At 41.0% G+C, this 19,338-nt stretch overlaps 1 protein-coding gene across 2 annotated transcripts; it reads left to right on the forward strand.

Annotated features, from left to right (window-relative positions):
• The first annotated feature begins 2,767 nt into the window (after positions 1-2,767).
• LOC123350743 (solute carrier family 2, facilitated glucose transporter member 11-like) lies at positions 2,768-18,615 on the forward strand. Of its 2 annotated transcripts, XM_044989445.1 has the most exons (13): positions 2,768-2,868; positions 4,824-4,922; positions 7,564-7,724; positions 9,890-10,014; positions 10,275-10,404; positions 11,008-11,156; positions 11,576-11,763; positions 12,660-12,770; positions 13,379-13,447; positions 13,944-14,045; positions 14,654-14,729; positions 16,563-16,690; positions 18,301-18,615. In XM_044989445.1, exons 1-13 carry the CDS (start codon positions 2,845-2,847, stop codon positions 18,505-18,507), a joined length of 1,569 nt encoding a protein of 522 aa, XP_044845380.1. In that variant the 5' UTR covers positions 2,768-2,844; the 3' UTR covers positions 18,508-18,615. The 2 variants fall into 2 exon arrangements, with proteins under 2 accessions (XP_044845380.1, XP_044845382.1); XM_044989447.1 differs by lacking the exon at positions 13,379-13,447 and having other exon boundaries at positions 18,301-18,614.
• Positions 18,616-19,338: the final 723 nt, after the last annotated feature.

A 19,338-nucleotide genomic window follows, 5' to 3' on the forward strand; every position in this document is an offset into this window, starting at 1 on the left:
TAATTTAAACACAAAAGTTGTCCAAACACAAGGATAGCCATGTCAATCATACAACAAGACCACATGGTCTGCAGAAGTGAGTTACTCTCTTCATAAAGTAGTGCAAACCAAAATACATTCATTGACACAGAACTGGAGGACAAAGTTCTGATGATTAGGAAGATACAGAAAGAGCTTTGTTGGGTTCTTTTATAATTCACAAAGGAAGTTTCCATAACAGATTGGTTTGTTGTGCTGAAAATAAATGAACAAAAAGTGAATTTCAAAACATAATGGAGCAAAATACAATCATACCAAGCAAATATAAAATCACTCGTGAGTACCCCAGTGTTAAAAAGTAGTAAGTTTGTTTCATACAGAAGTCACAAAATGAGCCCATGTGGCAAAGCTACCCTGTCATTTCTATATAAGGAAAGATGCCACTCAATAGAATCTGAACTAGAGGTACAATGTCGCATCATGCTCGCCATCATTCAGCAATACCATGAATAAATGCTCACAGGAATGACTGCTGAATCTGTCAGCATTATTTCATGAAGATTCCCACGTCATGCTAAGAAATCCCCTTGGAGAAAAAAAAGGGGCATACGCAGGCAGGCAGGCAATGACAGCATAGCAGAGACGATACAATAAAAGGAAATGCATTCATAGAACATCTTCATAGGAAGAGAGCACTGGAGTCTGATTCATCTTTATCAGTTAAGAAACAATAATTAATATTCCATCATGAAAAAATTGCCATTCCAGACCAACCATGGCTTACCTAAAAGAATTCTTCTAAACACAAATAAGACCCTTTTTATAGGTCTTAGCTCTATAGCATTTATGTGAAACCTTAACTCAGAGCTGGACCATTTCTCCTGAGCCACAACCAGAGAGGCTTATGTTTGTTCTTAGAACAATCCAGAGAAAGGTTAGGCAGAAAGATTATCTAATATATCTGAGTCCTGGAACCACCTAGTTTTGTTCCTGCTCGACTCCAACTCACAGAAGAAACAATATAGGAGCTGAAGCCAGAAGTGGAGCCAGAGGACCACCTAGAGGCAGGATGCAAGAAAGCCAAGGAATTGTATTCCTTGGTGAAGGGAATAGGACTGTGGAGCTTGGAACTCCCATTTTGAAGAGCTTTGCTGTTTGCGAGGTCTGTGTGGAAGTTAATTCCAAGGTAAATCAGTTTCTCTGTAGAACCCAGAAAACTTGCCAAGGTTAACAATCAGACCTAACATCAGGAAAAAATTTAAAGTTAGGAATACTGCTGCTCCTGTTTGTAAGTGAGAACTGCTCCAGACTATCTAGTGAATAACTGTGATTGCCTGCTTCCAAAGGTGAACTCCTACAACTGCAATGAGTTTTGTAAAAACTCTGGGGGTTGAAGAAAGACGGGGAAAGACAGCATAGTACTGGCAATATAGGGTTGAAGGAAGAAACTGAACAAGAGGTACTGTGGAGTAATCAGCATATGAAGATAAGCATCATGTAGAACTATGGATGCTAAGTAATAGCCTGTACTCATAGCTACAATGACTAACCAGATCAACTCCAGTTTGATCTTCAGGGGACTGACAAACTGTAACTATAGTGAATAGGAAATGCCCAATGAGTGGAGGAAGAGCTCATTGGTCCCAATCTTCAAGCCTAAAGGAGATGTGCAAGAACGTAATAATTACTGACCCATCAAGTTATCGAGTCACACGATGAAATGGCCAGAAAGAATTATTGAGAAAACACTTCAGGAGGAACTGGAGCTTCAAGTAAGCAAAAACGAATGTGGGTTTATTCCAGGAAGCTCAGCACTGGATGCAGTGTTTTCACCCTGAATATTGAAGGAGAAATACAAGGAATTGTATTTAGTGCCTGTGGATTTAGAGAAGGCCGCCGGCAGCTTGACTGTGAGGCTCAGTCCTGGCTACTTGGAGCCTCAGCGGCTTCTCCACAGGAGGCTGCAGCACCCAACTGCCCACCTGCTTGGTCAGCCTAGACTGAACTGAGCTGCTCCCTTTTGAACTCTCCCTCCACTCCCTCCAACAGGAGCGAAGGGGCATGGCTTCCTGTGTCCAGAGCATCTCCTTAACCCTCACCTCACCAGTGCAGGGTTTGTTCATCCCATCACAGGGAGACAGAGCTAAAAAAAAAGAATTAGGTAGGCAAACAGCAAAAGTTGGAGGAAGACTATTAAACAATGAATCTTAGTCAAAAAAATCAAAAAAGAAAATTCAATTGGTATTGATTGCTTAGCTGGTAGACCCTGATATCCAGTTGCAGAGCTGGTTAGGACTGTGCCCACTGCTAAACTGGTGAAACAATTCTATTGTCTTACGTAATGACTAATTTATAGGGTACTTCAATTCACAGCAGAGCTATTGGGACAGAATTATTCATTTTGATATCAAAAGTCCTAAAGTTCAGTGTCCAAATTCCATCCAGGGCATCCTCCACTTCTGCCAGTTAACAACTCAGAGCTAATTTTCAATTTATATTGAAGACAAAATAAGTTATGATAAACAGACTCCTATTTAGAATTTAAGCCTACACTAACTTGCTCCCCCTCCCCCAATCAGTGAGTACTCAGGAAAAAACGTTCCTCGTCAAGAAGACCACTGCATTTGATTGGACTGGATATAACTGTTGGTTCAAATATTTAATCCAACCCTTTTAAACTTTGTACAACAGCTGAAATAGACTTTAGGTAACTGAAAACCTTGAAAGTAAAATTTAACTTGAATCACATTGTGCCAGCTCGCTACTGGTATGACAGCATAATTCAAGTAAGGACGCCCAGAGCACACTTCATCCCTTTGACAGGAAGGAGTCCGTGATCAACAGCAATCAGCTCTTTTGTAGGAGATGGCTAACTGTGTCTCAGACCTGGTGAGTACCTGGTCAATTAATCTGGGGGCTCTATTTAGTAGTAGCAGACCAAAGAGAGATATAATACTAGAAGAATAGGAAAGATTCAACATCTTTAGACTGTTCTGTGTTAGTAAAGCATACAGCACAGCGACTCCACACAGGCACTTTTTAATATTACATTTAGCAGTTAGTGATTAGGAGTGCAGGTGAAAAGATGAATGACAAAGTTGCTGTTGCTGGACCAAGGCAGTGAGCAGTTATCTTCATGAGTTAGGTCAGAGAAAAAACTATCTGTCATATTGTGAGAAGCTCAATTGACAGGAAAGAGCAATCTGCCACAGAAGTCACCTACCTCTAACCCCTGCTTAATAATGAAAAACAATTACTCCACTGTCACAAACTGAGCTCATCCAAATAAGTCTCCTGCCATACAAATTGAACTAGTGATTTTCCTGATCCCTTATTCTCCTACCACTGACCATGCATAAGGTGGCAGTGCCATGACACAGCCTAAGTGCCATGACACAGTGGAGTGAAAAGCAGATGAGTTGTTTTTATCCTTTTTTTGCTGTGTGAAATTTGTTTGGGATAATCCCTTTTTGGACCAATAGTAACCGCTTAAATGGCCTATTTAGACCTTATTCTTTTAGCACAAACCAATATGCTTCAGATAACGTTATTCCCAGTCAGGGTTGTATTCTTTGAATATTCAAGCTAAATAATAATTAAGAAGCTCATTCTATATTTGGCAGCCTGATCAATGTAGATTGAATCAACAGCTTTTGTTTAAATAGAGCCCTATATACTAGGCTAACTATAGATTCAACATTTGAAACACTTCTGTGCCAGGAGATATACGTATGTTCCCCATGGAAAATGCTGTTACATAATTATTCTTATGGAACAGATTTGTAGATAAACCTGTAATGTTAAAAGCCTGGCTATGCTTTGCAATACAGTACAAGACTCATTTTATATAGCATGTCTTACTAACTACATCCCAAAATGTTTTGAGTTAAACAGCAGCAGAAGGGGAACAAAATGAAAATGTGTAGAGAAAAGGTGTGTACTACCAGGTAGGTCCCTTTAGAGGGAGGAAGGGACTAGACCCTAATGGCTGGCAAAGTAGAGCCCATTTCCAAGGGTGAAAACAGGAGAGTACAGAGGACTAGAAAAGAACAAAATAATGATGATACCTGTCGCCATTGATAATGGTATAACACCTTACTTTTCATCTGCACATCTCAAAGGGCTTTAGAGCTCAGAGGAAGAGAAGAATTTGGCTCTGGTAATGGCACACAGATGTTTCCTCTTGTTCTCTCTACTAATGATGAGAGGAGAAAGTATCTTTCTATTCTCATATTTAAAATTTGGACTGGATCAGAAACGTGGGTGGATGGAGCAGGGAAGGTTTGGTTGTTTTCAAATTCTGTGTTTGCAATACAGCTGAGGGGTAAATCTTTATGTTATGCCTGGAAGAGAGAGAGTCTTGTTTTACTTTCAAGGGAGTTTGATCTGGAGAGGCCTTTAGGGTACAACACTTATGGTTTACTGTTCATAAACCAACTGCGGATTCAAGGTACCAGTACTCCATCCTACCTGGACTGAAACCCTTTTTTCTGTCAGCTTGTCACAGTGGCAGTCAGATCCACATAGCGACAGCCATGCCGAAGACAACATTTGATTTAATGTCTGCTACCTTACTTCTAAGCAAAGATATGTAGATAATTTTGTAATATACAATAATTTTCCTTGCACTGGGTAAGATTTAGCCTTAATCTGGTCCTGTGGCCAATTTTTCTGCTTTTGGCATGGGACTATGGGCTTTTGGAAGAATGTTTATATCTGAAAGTATCTGTAGTGAATAATACATACTTTCAGAGTGAAGAGGTGAGTATGGCAGACAAGGATGCAAGACCATGAGGGAATGTAGATTTATGACAAGCTGATGGAGCATTGCCTTTTCTTTTCAGATTCAGTATCGGGGATTGTTTCAAATGATCTTAGTGCTGGGAATTGGCGGAAGTTTCCCATTTGGGTTCCATATTTCTGTGATCAACTACCCTTCCCGGGTAAGCAGAGACTCCCCAGAGGGAGAGTTCACATGGTGGAGGGGTCTGGGCTAATGATACTCTCAAAACTTGCTGAGCATTTCAACAAACTCCATTGCCGTTTCTTCAAATATCCATTTTGATCCATAATGAAAAGTAAATATCATGTGGGTAGAGCACCTTAAACCCAACAGGACAGTACTTTAAGAAAAAAAAAAGATTGTTAGCCCAATAGCATAAGGAATGCTCTTTCTTGCAATCTAAAATGAGCGACACCGAAAATGACTTTCCTACATTTCAGAACTGATGTGCCAAAATGTTGGGAGGTATTTATGTGATTATAGGCTAAGCTTCAGGGGACTACCTGGTACAATCAATTTGTGTGCAAGCCTTTCATCTCTAAAGACTTGGGTTTAAGTTCTCCCTTACGAAACAAGTGAAATCAAATGGGCTTGTAAAGCCACTACACCAAAGCACAATTTTGCAGTCTCTGCTTAAAAGTAAAAAACTTAAACCCTCTTTTAAAGAGGGTTTAAAAAATTGTTTTGGAAACAAACTCAGAAACCATATTCATTTAGGAGGTCATCAGGAGACCAGCAGGCGTCCCAATTATCACTAAAATGAAAGGTGTTTCTTTGGTGTAGCTCTGAAAAACGTACACTTCCTCATAGCTCAAGTCCACAAACCTACATCTGTGTGGTGAATTTACAAAGAGCTAATGTGGTCAGCTTCATCAAGTCTCAGAGGATAAAGACTTTTCCCTTAGAATTATGAAGTGTCTAGAGTAAAAGCCTTCCCTTGAGCCTGCTGGAGGGGACTTTTTCCTACTGTGCTAACAGAAACCCCCTCTTAACATTTCACAACTAAAAAGGTGCTGCAACAGGCTCATTACTGATTCCAGAGTAATGTGAGAAGGATTCCTGATAGAAACCAGTGGTGCTAGCTTCTTGTGTAGAGAAAAGTTAGCTGTTTTTACAGATCGGATTTCTACTCTGTCACTAGAAGTAACATTTTAACTAGCATGTCTTCCAACTGAACAGCAAGTTGGGCACGCTGTATAGTTTTCATTCACTCACCGAAATTTGCACTACAGGGTGAGGAGACTAAGCTTTCGAATATGTAACTGCTTTTTCAAAACAAAATTACATCTTTTTTAAAAAGTGAAAAAAGATTTTTAAGAGTATCAATTTTTCTGCTCTGTTAATTGCACTTGAGTGAGCTGTATGAAGGAGAGAAAAAAATTGCCGTAAATGAGGCTAGTATCCCAGAAATGTCAGAAAACTAAAGTAATCTCCTGCAATAGAGAAAAGAGTTTCTGCTGGTGAAAAATATCTATTGGCATTCCATCCTTCATCTGTGAGTTTAACCAACCATGGCTGTGTACAGACACTGCAGTCATCAGTGGGGAATGAACACCACTTCAACTAAAGCTTTGAGACAGTACAACTCCACTGCACACACAAGTAAGCAGTTACAGTCCCTGGGGCCAGCTTGTAGCATGAAATATGATCACATGCCTACAGCAGTATGTTTCATGCACTACACTAGCTCAGTGTCAGGAATGATGGCCTCCAGGTGGGCCTGGGATCAGCTAGCTAACCTCAGCTAAATCCCCTAACTGGCCAGATCAGCCTGATTGGCTGAGTGCTGATGCCAGGACAGCTCTTCAACCCAGCGGTAGCACTGGGCTGAGGCAGCTGCTCTATCCACTTCCCCACAGCTGCAATCTCTCTTCTATCTGCTTTGCTCCCAGTCCTGTCTCTGCCCTCCTCCTGGCTCCCAACTCCAGCTCTAACCCCAGCTTGGCTCCTGGCTCCCTGCTATTAAACCATCCGTCATGCTATCAGTGTTGCCATATCTCATGATTTTATCACAAGTCTCATGAGATTTGATCTTAAAACCATACCTCCAGAAATTACATGATTACATTAAAATTTCAGCTTCCATTTAAAATAAGTGTTTAGCCCTCCTGCCCTAAAGGCTCAAAAACCAGAACAAAAATAAAAAGAATCCCAAATTATATTCCAAATCTCATGGTTTTTAAACCAATCTTATGATTTGGGGGGAGCTGACTCATGATTTTTCAATAGTTGGAATTGGCAATACAGCTAACTCATCCTGAGCGCAAGATCTACAACAGTTCAAGTCCCATTCAGCAACAAACAATGGCCAAATATATAAAGAAACCAAAGACTAAACCCTGGACCTTCATTACTAAAAGCACATAGCTCTGATACTTGAACTAAAGGAAAGGTCCTTCTGTTGTAATAGACTGTTCTGGTTGCTGGATCTAGCCAATTAGGAGGAGCTATGATAAACCACACTAAGCCAGTCTATTACATTAGAGTTTCCCAAGGCTTCCTGAAATTTCTGCCTTTCAGAGATGGCTTCATAAAAAGCCTTGACAGGATTATAAAGAAAATAAACTCAGGGTGCATTTTCTAACTTTGAAAGTGTCTTGAACATCTAAACTTACAAAAAGTTTAGTTGAAAATTTGTCAAAGTACACAAATAACTTTAGCTAATTTGTTTTGACAGTGAAGGTTACTTTTTAAAAGATGTCCAAGACTACAACAATGGATCAAAGTTGAAGCACAGTAACAGAATAGTATGAGGAAAGTCCATATTTACTATTAATTAAAAATCTAATCTTCTCTCTCAGCACATTAGGACGTTTATCAATGAAACTTGGATAGAGCGATATGGCTATCCCCTCCATCATGAGACCATCAAGTTGTTGTGGTCCTTCATTGTGTCTGTTTATGGTATAGGAGGAGTGCTAGGGAGCCTATCCTGTGGCTTTCTTACTACAAGATATAGAAAGTAAGTATTTCTTTTAATATCTTGATAATCAAGGCATGTGGGGAAAAATGTACTAGCAAAGCACATACAGTCAACTATTCTTGTTCCATAGTCTGACCATATATACTTGTATTAAATTGCTTTAATTTGCTTTCATAGCCACCCAGTGTAAGTGGTAACCAGGTTGTCATTCAATGCATTTAAATAGTATGCTGATAGTGAAGTGTGGTCCCTTCTGAAGATGCACTTACCAGCACTCCATTGACTAGTGCCTTGTGGGGAAGTAACATGTGGCACAATTTCCTCACATCAAGATCACATATGTCTCCAGTACAGAATTTCCAAGATCCACAAACCCAGAAACAGAAGCCATGCATATTCATTCAAACACAGGTTTCCCGGGAACTGTTACAATCAGTTTCCACACTTGGACCAGCCTGAATTCAACTTTTGAGAGATGTAGCTTAAACACTCAAGTGTAAACCTGAAACATTAAAGTGCTTGCTTAAAATAAGTCAGATTCCCAAAGTGTATTCATTCTGGAGTGAATGTTGTATTAAAGAATTATTAGTACCTATTCTAATGAAAACCTGAAACTGAAAAGAAAGTTAACTTTACCTATAGTTCTGTATAAGAGACTGCTCCATTGTTAGTAAGGTCCTCTATTAAAAGTCTGTCCCAAAGTAACTCCACCTTAGATTCAGAAAGGATTCCTCATGCATCTGGCGTGTTCTCAGTATCTTTTGTGTAACACCAATAATTTCATTTGCAGAGAAATTGGCAAACAAATCTACTAGTGTGTTCCACTTAAAGATCTGCTCCGCCACCCTCTGATCCAGAGGCCCCTCATATGGGTCTCAACCATCTTAGCCTGACTGCAATTGTTCTTTCCTGCCAGATAAGTGCCACCAAGAAGTTTCTTGCGGGACACTGCCTAATCCCACACTTGAAGGCCTCCTGACACTAGAAGCAAGATCCTGCTCCTCTCCACTTGTCTATGTAAACCTTGGTAGCCTAGCTGCCTGAATCAGAACCACCTTTTAGGTATAAGGTCTCTGTACGCTCCTAATGCATACACGATCACATTCATCTTGAGAGCAGTTATGTGTAGCAACTGGCCTTGGAGATACCAACAACTTTGAGTGAAAAGCGACTCCACACGGGCTCCTTTTCACAAGCGCATCCAGAGTTATAATCTGAATCAGATGAATCTGCAAGATCTTTCCAAGAATGCTGAACGTCTCTGGACAGTAATCTAGCCAGTGTGTTTCAGAAACCACTAGTTATCCAGATGCAAAAGTCTACGTGATTCAAGTCTGAGACATCAGGATGCACTGAGGTGACATGCCATGGTCACCACTTACTACTGCAGCCATCAGGCCTAAAATTTACAACATAGTCTTTACTGAAGCCTCTCTTTGGTATATCCTTTCTGCCAGATTCACAAGTGCCTTGGATCCTCTACTCTGGCAAGAATGCCTCATAATAAGTCATGTCTACAGCTGGCTCCCATAGAGTCAAATTGTTTCTGTATAACAAGCTGGTACTTTGGATATTGCACCATGAATTCTAGTGACTTCAATACCCCAAAATGGCAACCCCAATGCTTGTACCCCTCAACATATTGTCCTTGATCAGCCTGTTGGAGTACGACTACACATGAACTCCCATCCTACAGAAAACCTGACATATGCTAAGTATTTCTAAATGCACATGCTGCCAAAGTACATTCATAAAGTAAAAGTTCTTGAATTCTGAAAGCGAAGAATCATTTAATTTCTCCTGGAAATATCCAGTTTTGGTATCCATTTAAATCAGAGGTTCTCAAACTGGGGGTTGGGACCCCTCAGGGCGTTGTGAAGTTATATGGGGGGGGGTCGCGAGCTGTCAGCCTCCACCCTAAACCTCGCTTTGCTTCCAGCATTTAGAATGGTGTTAAATATATAAAAAAGTGTTTTTAATTTATAAGGGGGAGTCGCACTTGGAGGCTGGCTATGTGAAAGGGGTTTGAGAATCACTGATTTAAACCATGCCACAAAGGAACAGTAATTTCTGTACCATACCTACAGTTAACATATTTAAGAAGTTGTTATGTGCTTGTGTGTTGGATAAGTAATAGCAAATACATTAATCAAAAACAGTACAGGAGATACTCACTTCATACCATTCTCTCTATGTTTTTACAGAAAGAAGTGTCAGATTGTCACTAACCTGATCATGCTAGTAGCTGCACTTTTCATGGCCTTCTGTAAGATGGCCAAGTCCTTTGAGATGATTCTGATTGGGCGCTTCCTCTATGGCATTGGTGCAGGTATGATCTCTGGATACATCAAAAGGGAGTCTCCGTGCTGTCCCAGTACAGTCTCCTTTCATTATTATTATTATTATTATTATTATTTTAGAATTATTTTCTATTACCCACCAAGTATACTTGGCATGTCACAGAAGACACTGAAACATAATAGCTGATCGAAGGTGCAGGGAGTGGAAATGAATAGTGGGAAGAGCATGGGATGAGACAGTTAATATTTTCCTCAATTTAATGGCCATCTCTCTTCTTTCCTGTCCAAGGTTTCTCTCTCACTATACATCCTCAGTATGTAGGAGAGATTTCACCCAAGAAGCTGCGTGGATTTTCAAACGCCACTCTCTCTGTATTTCTTACACTAGGAAAAGTCTCAGGGCAGATTTTTGGACTAAGGTAAAACAAAATAATCTACAAACTTTCTATGCAACATCAGAAGCTGGTCTTAAGTCTTTTTTTTTTAAAAAAGCCACCCTCTAAAATCCTCAATAAGTCCTCATCTTCACAATTAAATGTTTTATCTTAAGCCAGTAGACAGTATTTGACCAAATCTGAGATTTCCATGTTTAAGACATTGGACACAGAAAAATACAAGTAATTAACCGTAATCTGACATTTTTTTCCTCTATAGCCTTGTTACCAATTGGCTTACCTTAAAACTTCCTGAGGTTTATTTGAAATATCTTGAGATCTAGCACATGGGACCACATTTGAGATGCGCAGCATATTAGAAAGTTATTCAGTTCAAAATTAGCATAACAATCTCATAAAAACTTCCTAAAGTTCATTGTGGGACCTAATGATTATCATTAGAAAGTTTTCCAAAGTGCTGCTGAGTTTCACAAAGTTTTCCAGATTGTTGACTCAGTTACCCTGCTGCAATGCACTCACCACTGGAATTTGGCCCATTTGCTGTCTCTCTACTTATCATTCAGAAAAAGTTATTGAATGTTAATGCAATGGTTTGATCATGACTGCACTTTTACATGTACTCTCCAGAGAGCTCTTAGGAAATGAATCATTGTGGCCATTGTTGTTGGCTTCTACTGGACTCACAGCACTGATTCAATTGATTATGCTCCCATTCTTCCCTGATTCCCCATCCTACCTTCTGATACAGAAGGGTAATGAGGATGCCTTCATGAAAGGTAAAGTACTTACTCCGCTCATTTCAGTAAATCATCTAATTTGTTGGAGTGTTAGCCATTATAAGCAAGGAGAGTAGAGCCCAAGTCTCCTACTACCTGAATAAAACTGTGCTCTTAATGTTCATTTTTATTAAATAATTTTTTTAAATTGTTACATTTAAATCAATTCAATATTAGTGTGAGATGACATACTGACAGCCCCGAAGACAAAACTCTTCTAGCTAGCTACAGAACAAGCACAAGAGTAGACTTCCACACATTGCCCCAACAGCATACACCAAATCATGATGTGGTGAAATCAACTAAGGACAGGAGACTAATTAAATCTCTGTGATTCAGACAGGATAAAAGGATTTGTTAATACACAGTGATGGAGATGAGCTGATAGATTAAACTATTTCGTTTTTTCTCCTGCACAGCCATTAAGCAGCTCTGGGGTGAAGGAGATCATCAAGCAGAGATTGATGACATATTGAAGGAAAAGGCTGCAATGAAAAGCACCAAAAACTTGCGCGTCCTGGAACTATTTAAAGAACGATCCTTGCGCTGGCAATTGTACATTTTGGTCACTGTCATGACCACCTTGCAGCTTAGTGGCGTCAATGCAGTTGAGTGTTTGCCCTGTGTAAAAACTCAGAGTCATTGTTAGGTAGCATTAAAAAAAGCCTAGTTATTTGTTACACTATTATATTCTATGACATATGTTATGCAGGAAGTCAGAGTAGATGATCGTAATAGTCCCTTCTGGCCTTAAAATCTGAGAATCTTGGTCCTCTTCTTCCTGATCAATGGGTCCCTGGTTGTTGCCATTACAATTCTGCTCTGACTTTTCTAGTATGGAATCCTGAATGGTGGAGCTGGCAAACTTGCTAATGCAAAGAGCCGGCATAGGCCACTCGCTCAGACATGAGGGATCCTCCCCAGAATTGCTAACAAGCAGCAGTATTGGAAGCAGGTATCCAAGGCCCAATTCTAGGGTCACTCTCCACCAATAAAGGAGATGGACAAAGACACACCATTGTTGCACCTCATTCTATGTCAAAACATTGCTGACCCATCCCATAGGCTGGAGTCTGCTGGGGAGGTCAGAGGTGCTGAAGGCTAGAATCTGAAAACAGAGACAAGGATGAAGCTTTTCATGCAGGTACATGAAGATCTAAGAATATGTAATCCTCCAAAAGCAGCAAGAGGGACATGTGCATAATTTTGAATTATCAGTGTGCGAAGCTAGAAAGCTCTGGTTGTAGAGACAGGAATGGATAGAGCAGACAGAACTTCACTTGTACAAGGAGCTTATGACATGCTATCACATGTACAGTGAGAACTACATGGCACCAAAATGCTTTATCAGTTAACTGCCTCTGTGGATGCAGACAGCCTACCCATCAGTAAATTTGCTTCATATTAGAATAAGTTTTGTCTGATTTCTGCCTCACATCTGAGGAGTTTCACAGCACGCCTCCAAGATGACTGTTCACACTATTTTCTCTCTGCCTTTTTCAGATCTATTTCTACTCTTTTGAAGTGTTCCGTACAGCCAGGTTTGAAGAAGATCTCATCCCCTACGTATCACTAGGAATTGGGATGTGTGAATGCCTATCATCTATAGTGTGTGTAAGTCTCACCAAACCAGAGTTTGTAGGAAGAAAGGAATGTGTTTAGAGAGAGACATTTTTTTTAAATGTGTGGCTTTGGCAGAGGGAAGCTAGGGGAGAGAATCACTCCTTTGTGTAAACGAACCAAGAAATTTCCTCCTACTTCTAAGCCACATGAAGCTGCGAAAGGCAGCCCTTCTCCACAGTTAACTTTGTATTGCTGAATGTCTTTGTCCTCATTTTTACTCTGTGAAATACGTTTCACACCATGCTTTAACCAATCGTGATTTTGTGCAGATAACTGCTTTGTGAATAGATAGGAAGAGAAAGGGGCACAGGTCCAATGGCCTCTAAAGGGCAAAATAGTGGAGCCGTGTGAAATTTTGGATTGATACAAAATTGTGCAGTTTGACACAGATCTGCACGTAACAAAGAAATTTATGTCATTTGCCAAGAAGCTGGTGCATGTCCGATCACTGTCGTTCTGGGTAAAAAGATGTTATCACCTGCAGGGAATGGTTGTCAATTGGCTGTACACTTTCCCTATTCAGAGGCAGAAAAAGTTACCAGCTCCCACAATGAAGGAGACTAAAGTCCATGAACTATTTTATCCCCTCAATTTTTAAGGAATTGCAGTGGAGGCTCTGGGACGTAGAAGCCCTTCAAGAACACCTACTTTCTGCCTTAATTTCTGGGGTAAGCCTCAGGATTGAACTACCTATGTGTTGACTTATGACCTTTTCTCATGACACAAGATAATACTATAATTATTCCTGTAAATAGGGCAGATATATATAGCTCATGTCTGCACACACTGCATTCTTGCCTAAAAATGGATTATCTCTAGATATCCAGGGATCAAGACTGATGTACAGCGATTAAAGTAAAATATACCTCTTCCCCATGGTTTTAAGGAAGAGATATTCAAGTAGAAAAATATCTCAACAGGAGATGCTGAAGTAAAGCAGAATCAGTGCAACCATACTGTATAAATTAAATCTTTCTGGTCTAAAGGTACAGTTCCCAGTACAAGTGATAAACTGAAATGTCAATAAAATTAATCTGATGTTTAGAGAGTCTCATCTGTTTGTATTAACTGAGTAAGACTTCTGAGAAGAATGTTAGGAGCATGAGAAATAATCAGTTCATTCGGAGTTGGAATTAACCATATTTGTGATGTTGTGTATTCCAGAGTTCCCTTATTGAGCGATTTGGCAGGAGGATGCTGTTGTGCGGAGGATATGTACTAATGATTTTCGTGTTAGCACTCCTCACGATGACTCTCTCTCTGCAGGTAAGGAGATTTCCTAATTGGTACTTTTCCAGCATCAACCCCCATTTCTGATCTTTCCTCTTAGGCAAGATTTTTTGCAACAGAATAACCACCAAGGTGAATTTCATTCACCATGGTGGAAAGCAGGAAGCAGGGCCAGATTTCCAATTAGGCATAGTGGGCACGTAAACATTAAAAGTGGGGCACTGTGAGCCACGACCGGGTGGGGTGGCTGCTGAAGGTGCTGGGAGCTTCCCAGCCCCTTTCCAAACTCAGCCACCCCCACTGCCTCCTCCCCGTGCTGGGGAAGGAAAGGGAGGGCGTGGCTGGTTCCCCATTCACTTGCACAGGCACAGCTGGAGCACGGCTACCACACTGCATTGCGGGAGGGACCGACGACACCTAGGGACTGCTCGCCATGGGGAGAGGTACAGTCCCCCACTTGCGCCTCGCCTTGAGCGAGTGGGCTGCGCCCTGGCTCGGGCTGCGAGTGCTGTGCGTGGCGGAGATGGGAGTGCTGAAGATGCTGTGCCTAGGGGTGTGTAAGGTGTAAATCTGGCCATGGCAGGGAGCATTCTATTCTACCATATTATTAAAGAGTCTGCTGTCACTTTGCTTTCTCACTCTAGCATCAATTCTTTTGGATGCATTACTTCAGCGTCGCTCTGATCTTCTTGTTCGTTATCTGCTATGGAATTGGACCATGTGAGTACATCCACTTTAGATGATGGTGAGGGGGAAACTTTACACCAGGGGTCCCCAACGCGGTGCCTGTGGGCGGGGCATCTAAATGCGCCCGTGTACTGGCCGGCGGTGGAGCATCCGCCAAAACACTGCAGAAATTCGGCGGCGACACCTCTCGATGATGCCGCTTGCCACCAACAAGTGACGTCATCGAGAGGCGTCGCCGCCGAAACGCCGCAGAAATTCGGCGGCGACACCTCTCGATGACGCCGCTTGCCACCAACAAGTGACGTCATCGAGAGGTGTCGCCGCCGAAACGCCGCAGAAATTCGGCGGCATTTTGGCGGATGCTCCACTGCCACCACGGTCCTTCGTCTGGCGCCCACCAGACGAAAAGGTTGGGTACCACTGCTTTACACCATACCACTCGAGTGCATCAGAACTGGTGGGTAAAGAATGGAACACCACTGTAACATCTCTAGAGAGCAGCAAGGGAAGGGGGTTTAGCTATCTGAATACATTAACATAAGGAGACAATGTGTACATAAATGGGAAAAGTGGAAAGAGCACATGACCACCTGAAGTTTTACTGCTGATGTTTTCCTGGCTTTTAACTCAGAATGTAGTATCCTCCTCCCCCAGAAAATTTGAGACTTAAATCCCAGAGGAAGAATCCCAAAGTACTCTGCTACTAACACAATTCCCCCAACAGAACATTGTTAAGTACATTTTTAGCAATCACCTCCTTTGTTAAAATATTGAACTGATGCACTTTCTGCCCATGAAGGAGCATGGATGGAAGAGGCCACAAAAGAGATGTGGATTAACAATTTATTGCACTGATGATGTATACCAATAAAATATAAAACCACATAGATCACATAAAAATCAGCGAAAATACGCCAAACTGTGCACTACAATCTAGCAGATTAAGAGGCTAATGTATACAAAGTTTGAAAATCTGTTTTTTTTCTCCCTCATTCCTCATTGCAGAAAGGGATGCTATCTGCATCTCACAGATTAAATATCTCATTATTCATTTCAATTTGAAATTAACAAGATCAAGACTTTACATCACAATTTCCATCTATTTAGCTGAGTTAAGACAGGGACCTTGTCAGAGTCCATCAGTACAGTTTCAAAATTCAGGACAGCAAGATAGAATAATAAATACATAGCTGTTATATAGTACTTGTCATCCATAAATCTCAAAGCACTATACAAAGGAGGTGAATATAATTTATCCCCATTTTACAGATAAAAAAATGGAGGCACAGGGAAGCAAACTGACTTTTTGAGTTCACCCAGCAAGTCAGTGGCAGAGAGTATGTCTGCACTGCAGTCCAAAGGTATGACTGAAGCATGTGTAGATATACCCAAGCTAGCTTTGATCTCCTTGGGGGGTGGGGGAGAGTGCTGTGAAGCCATGGCAGCAGCATGGACTGTACAGTCTGCCTGGGATCCTGGGTATGTACTTGAGTGTAGCTCATGCTACCACCTGTGCTGCCACAGCAACACTGCTATTGTCATTCAAGCTAGCTAGATGAAAGCTAGCTCGGGTACGTCCACTCATGCTGCAGTCACTCCTGATTGCAGAGTACACATACCGTGAGTCCCTAGCCCACACCTCTCTACAAGGCAACACAACCCTTCCCTGAGGTTTTGCACACTGTCTGCAGCAGTGCCACTGCCAAGGTTCTGTGACTGGGAATCAAGTTCTTTTGTTGTAGTAGAGGACACTAACCATATAGATCGCTGGGACAGACTTACTATTACTTTCTACTAGGCATTGTCAGTGTGAGGTTCTTTGCAGAGGCAAGTGAATTAATTACTAAAGAAACATCTCTTCTCCAGCTGGAGCCACCGCATCCATAATGACTGAAATCTTCAGCCAGTCATTCAGACCATCAGCCTTTCTGATTAATGGATGCATCAGCTGGACGTGGCTCTTTGTCCTTGGAATGATTTTCCCCTACATCGTGGTAAGTGATTCTGTGACCCAACCTCTTCAGGATGCCATCTGGCCGAGGGCACAGGAGTACATAGGTATAGTACAAATGAATGCAATGTAAGGACTCTAATTAAAGCCGGTGGCACACTGGTCATCATAATCATGGCAAAATGTATATACAACATCTGTATAAGGAGTTCTATGTATATATACTGAAAATTATGTTCTTAAGATCTGTGACTAGGGACTGGTGACTAGAAAGGTGAAATCCAGGTTTTCTTTTAGGCAAGAAAGGTTTATCTATCTGTTGGTTTACATGTAAATTAGGTACTCTGTGGTTCACAGAGGTTCACATTCATTTACAGTCTGAGCCAAATACTAAGAAGGATTGTCAAATCCACAAGGAGGAGATTTACAGGAAGAAATGAACCAGCAGGGGAGAGGCCTTCAGAAGTAAGGACAGTGAACTTTTGGGGGTATAGGCAAGGAGGTACACCTTCATTCCTGCAATCTCTAAGGAGAAACTGCTAGTGGGTTTGATCTTATGAGATGTGATCCCAGCCAAACTGATTGAAAATGCTGGGGAAAATTCCAGGGGTAAGTGAAACAGGGTGCTGGCCAGGAGATCCTGAAGGGTGGCTCTGAGGCAGAGGCTGAATATGCGCAAAAGTTTAGGGACGATTTAAAGACAATGATAGGAATGGTTCAACAAAACTTCACAAAAAGCCAAGCTGCTCAGAAAATGTAGTAAGCAGTCATTTGTTGTGGGGGACTTGGTGCTGGTATTACTCCCTGTGAAAAGTTACAAATGCAGAACATGCAGAAGGGGCCTTTGGGGGTGCTGGAAAGGGTTAATGGTGTTACCAACAATATACTTGGGCCCCACAGCAAGGCTGCTGCACAGACAGTGCATGCAACAAGTTCAAAGTGTAACAACTGAGAAGCCATTGTAAACATGCCATGCTGTTCAGAGGAGGATTCTCAGATTGACCCTCTCATTGACTTGATGGCTGAGTGCCATAGTAACATCTCAGTAGGGAGCATTGAGGTGTGTGAAGAGAACCCTAGCTGAAAGGGAAAACGTTATGAGTATGTCCCAGAGTCACTAGCAGGTATTTTCCAGTGGGCCAGGTCTGACTCAAAGTGCTCCATAAGACAACCACTGTGAAGCCACAGCCTGCCCCCAGCAGGGCATATCAGACGACTAGAAAAATGCAGGAGAGAATTCATAAGGAGATAAAAAGCATGCTGAACATGGGGATAATTAAAGGGTCAAACAGTCTCTGGACTTCTCCAGTTGTTATGATTCCCAAAAAGGATGTGACCATAAGTTTTTGTGTTGATTACAGAAGGCTTAACACCATCACAGTTCCTGATGCATATCCTATGCCCAGAATTGATGAACGTTAGATGCTCTAGGCAAGGCAAAATATTTAAGAATTCTATACCTAGCAAAAGATTATTAACAAATCCCAATAGAAATGCATAACAAAATCCACCTTCCTTAATGATTTGGGACTCTATTTTATTTTAGAATTAAGAATTTTCCTCATTCCTAAAATATAAACCTATGCTGAAGAGGTAAGGGAATAAGAGTCAGAAGGTATTTTTCTTACCAACTTCTCTTATTTCTGTTTTTAGGAAAGCCTCGGACCTTTCTGCTTCCTTATATTTTTGGGGAGCCTTGTGTTCTCAACAATCTTTACCTACCTGTTCCTCCCTGAGACAAAGGGGAAGTCAATCATGGAAATTAAAGGAGAATTTAATAAGTTAAATTTTGGAAAGAAACAAGCTGTGAACACAGAAAATAATTTATCTAAGGAACACACCTTCTGCACCAAACTCTGACTGCTCAGATGGGAAATGTTATGTATTAGAAGGACGAGAACCACTATTGCAATCAGACTGAAATATAATCCTAAAATGGACTGTTCACTTTACTGTCTTATTCTTATTTTCATAAAATTATACAGACATGAAATTCCTCATGCTTAAGTCTTATTTTCCCCCAGATAGTCAAACATTTTCAAGGTTACTTAGGTCACTCAATTTGAACTCCAGTCAATCCTGCACCAGGATTCACTAGCACAAAGACTATACTTAATCAGTTTCCCCTATTCCTGTGGGTCTTTCATATTGCAACAAAAGGAAAGATTTTACAAGAAACAGAAAAATGGAACTGTAAAAATAAAAACCATAAGTGGGGGAGTGGGGCACTCAAGAGGATAAAGTCCCTGAAATTACTTTTATGTATTTATTTTGGTTGACTAAATTTCAGGTTGATTATGGCCCTGATTCAAAGCCCATTGAAGTCAATGGGATCAGAGAATCCATGTCTCTTTTCTTGAGAAAGAAAACAAGACTGGATGTTTAGGAAGCAATGGAGACCTTGTAAAATAGCTATTGATAAAGAGGAGGTAAAAGCTTGCTAAAAAAGCATCATTGTAAACAGTTCAGCCAGACTGGATGACCCACATCAAGGGAATTAATTTAGTGTGTTTACCAAACAAGTGAAATTATCATAGAAAGTCCTGGAAAAATTGGATAAATTTACAGACGACAGAAAAAAGCAAATGTTGTACCGACATCAAACCAGAAAAGAGGCGTGACAATTACTATCTAGTAAGTCTAACTTCTGTCTCTAGAGCCCTGCTCAGATACAAAATTTGGATCCGCAGC

The sequence above is a fragment of the Mauremys mutica genome, chromosome 16 (assembly GCF_020497125.1).
Source record: "Mauremys mutica isolate MM-2020 ecotype Southern chromosome 16, ASM2049712v1, whole genome shotgun sequence".
Taxonomy (NCBI): Eukaryota; Metazoa; Chordata; order Testudines; family Geoemydidae; genus Mauremys; species Mauremys mutica.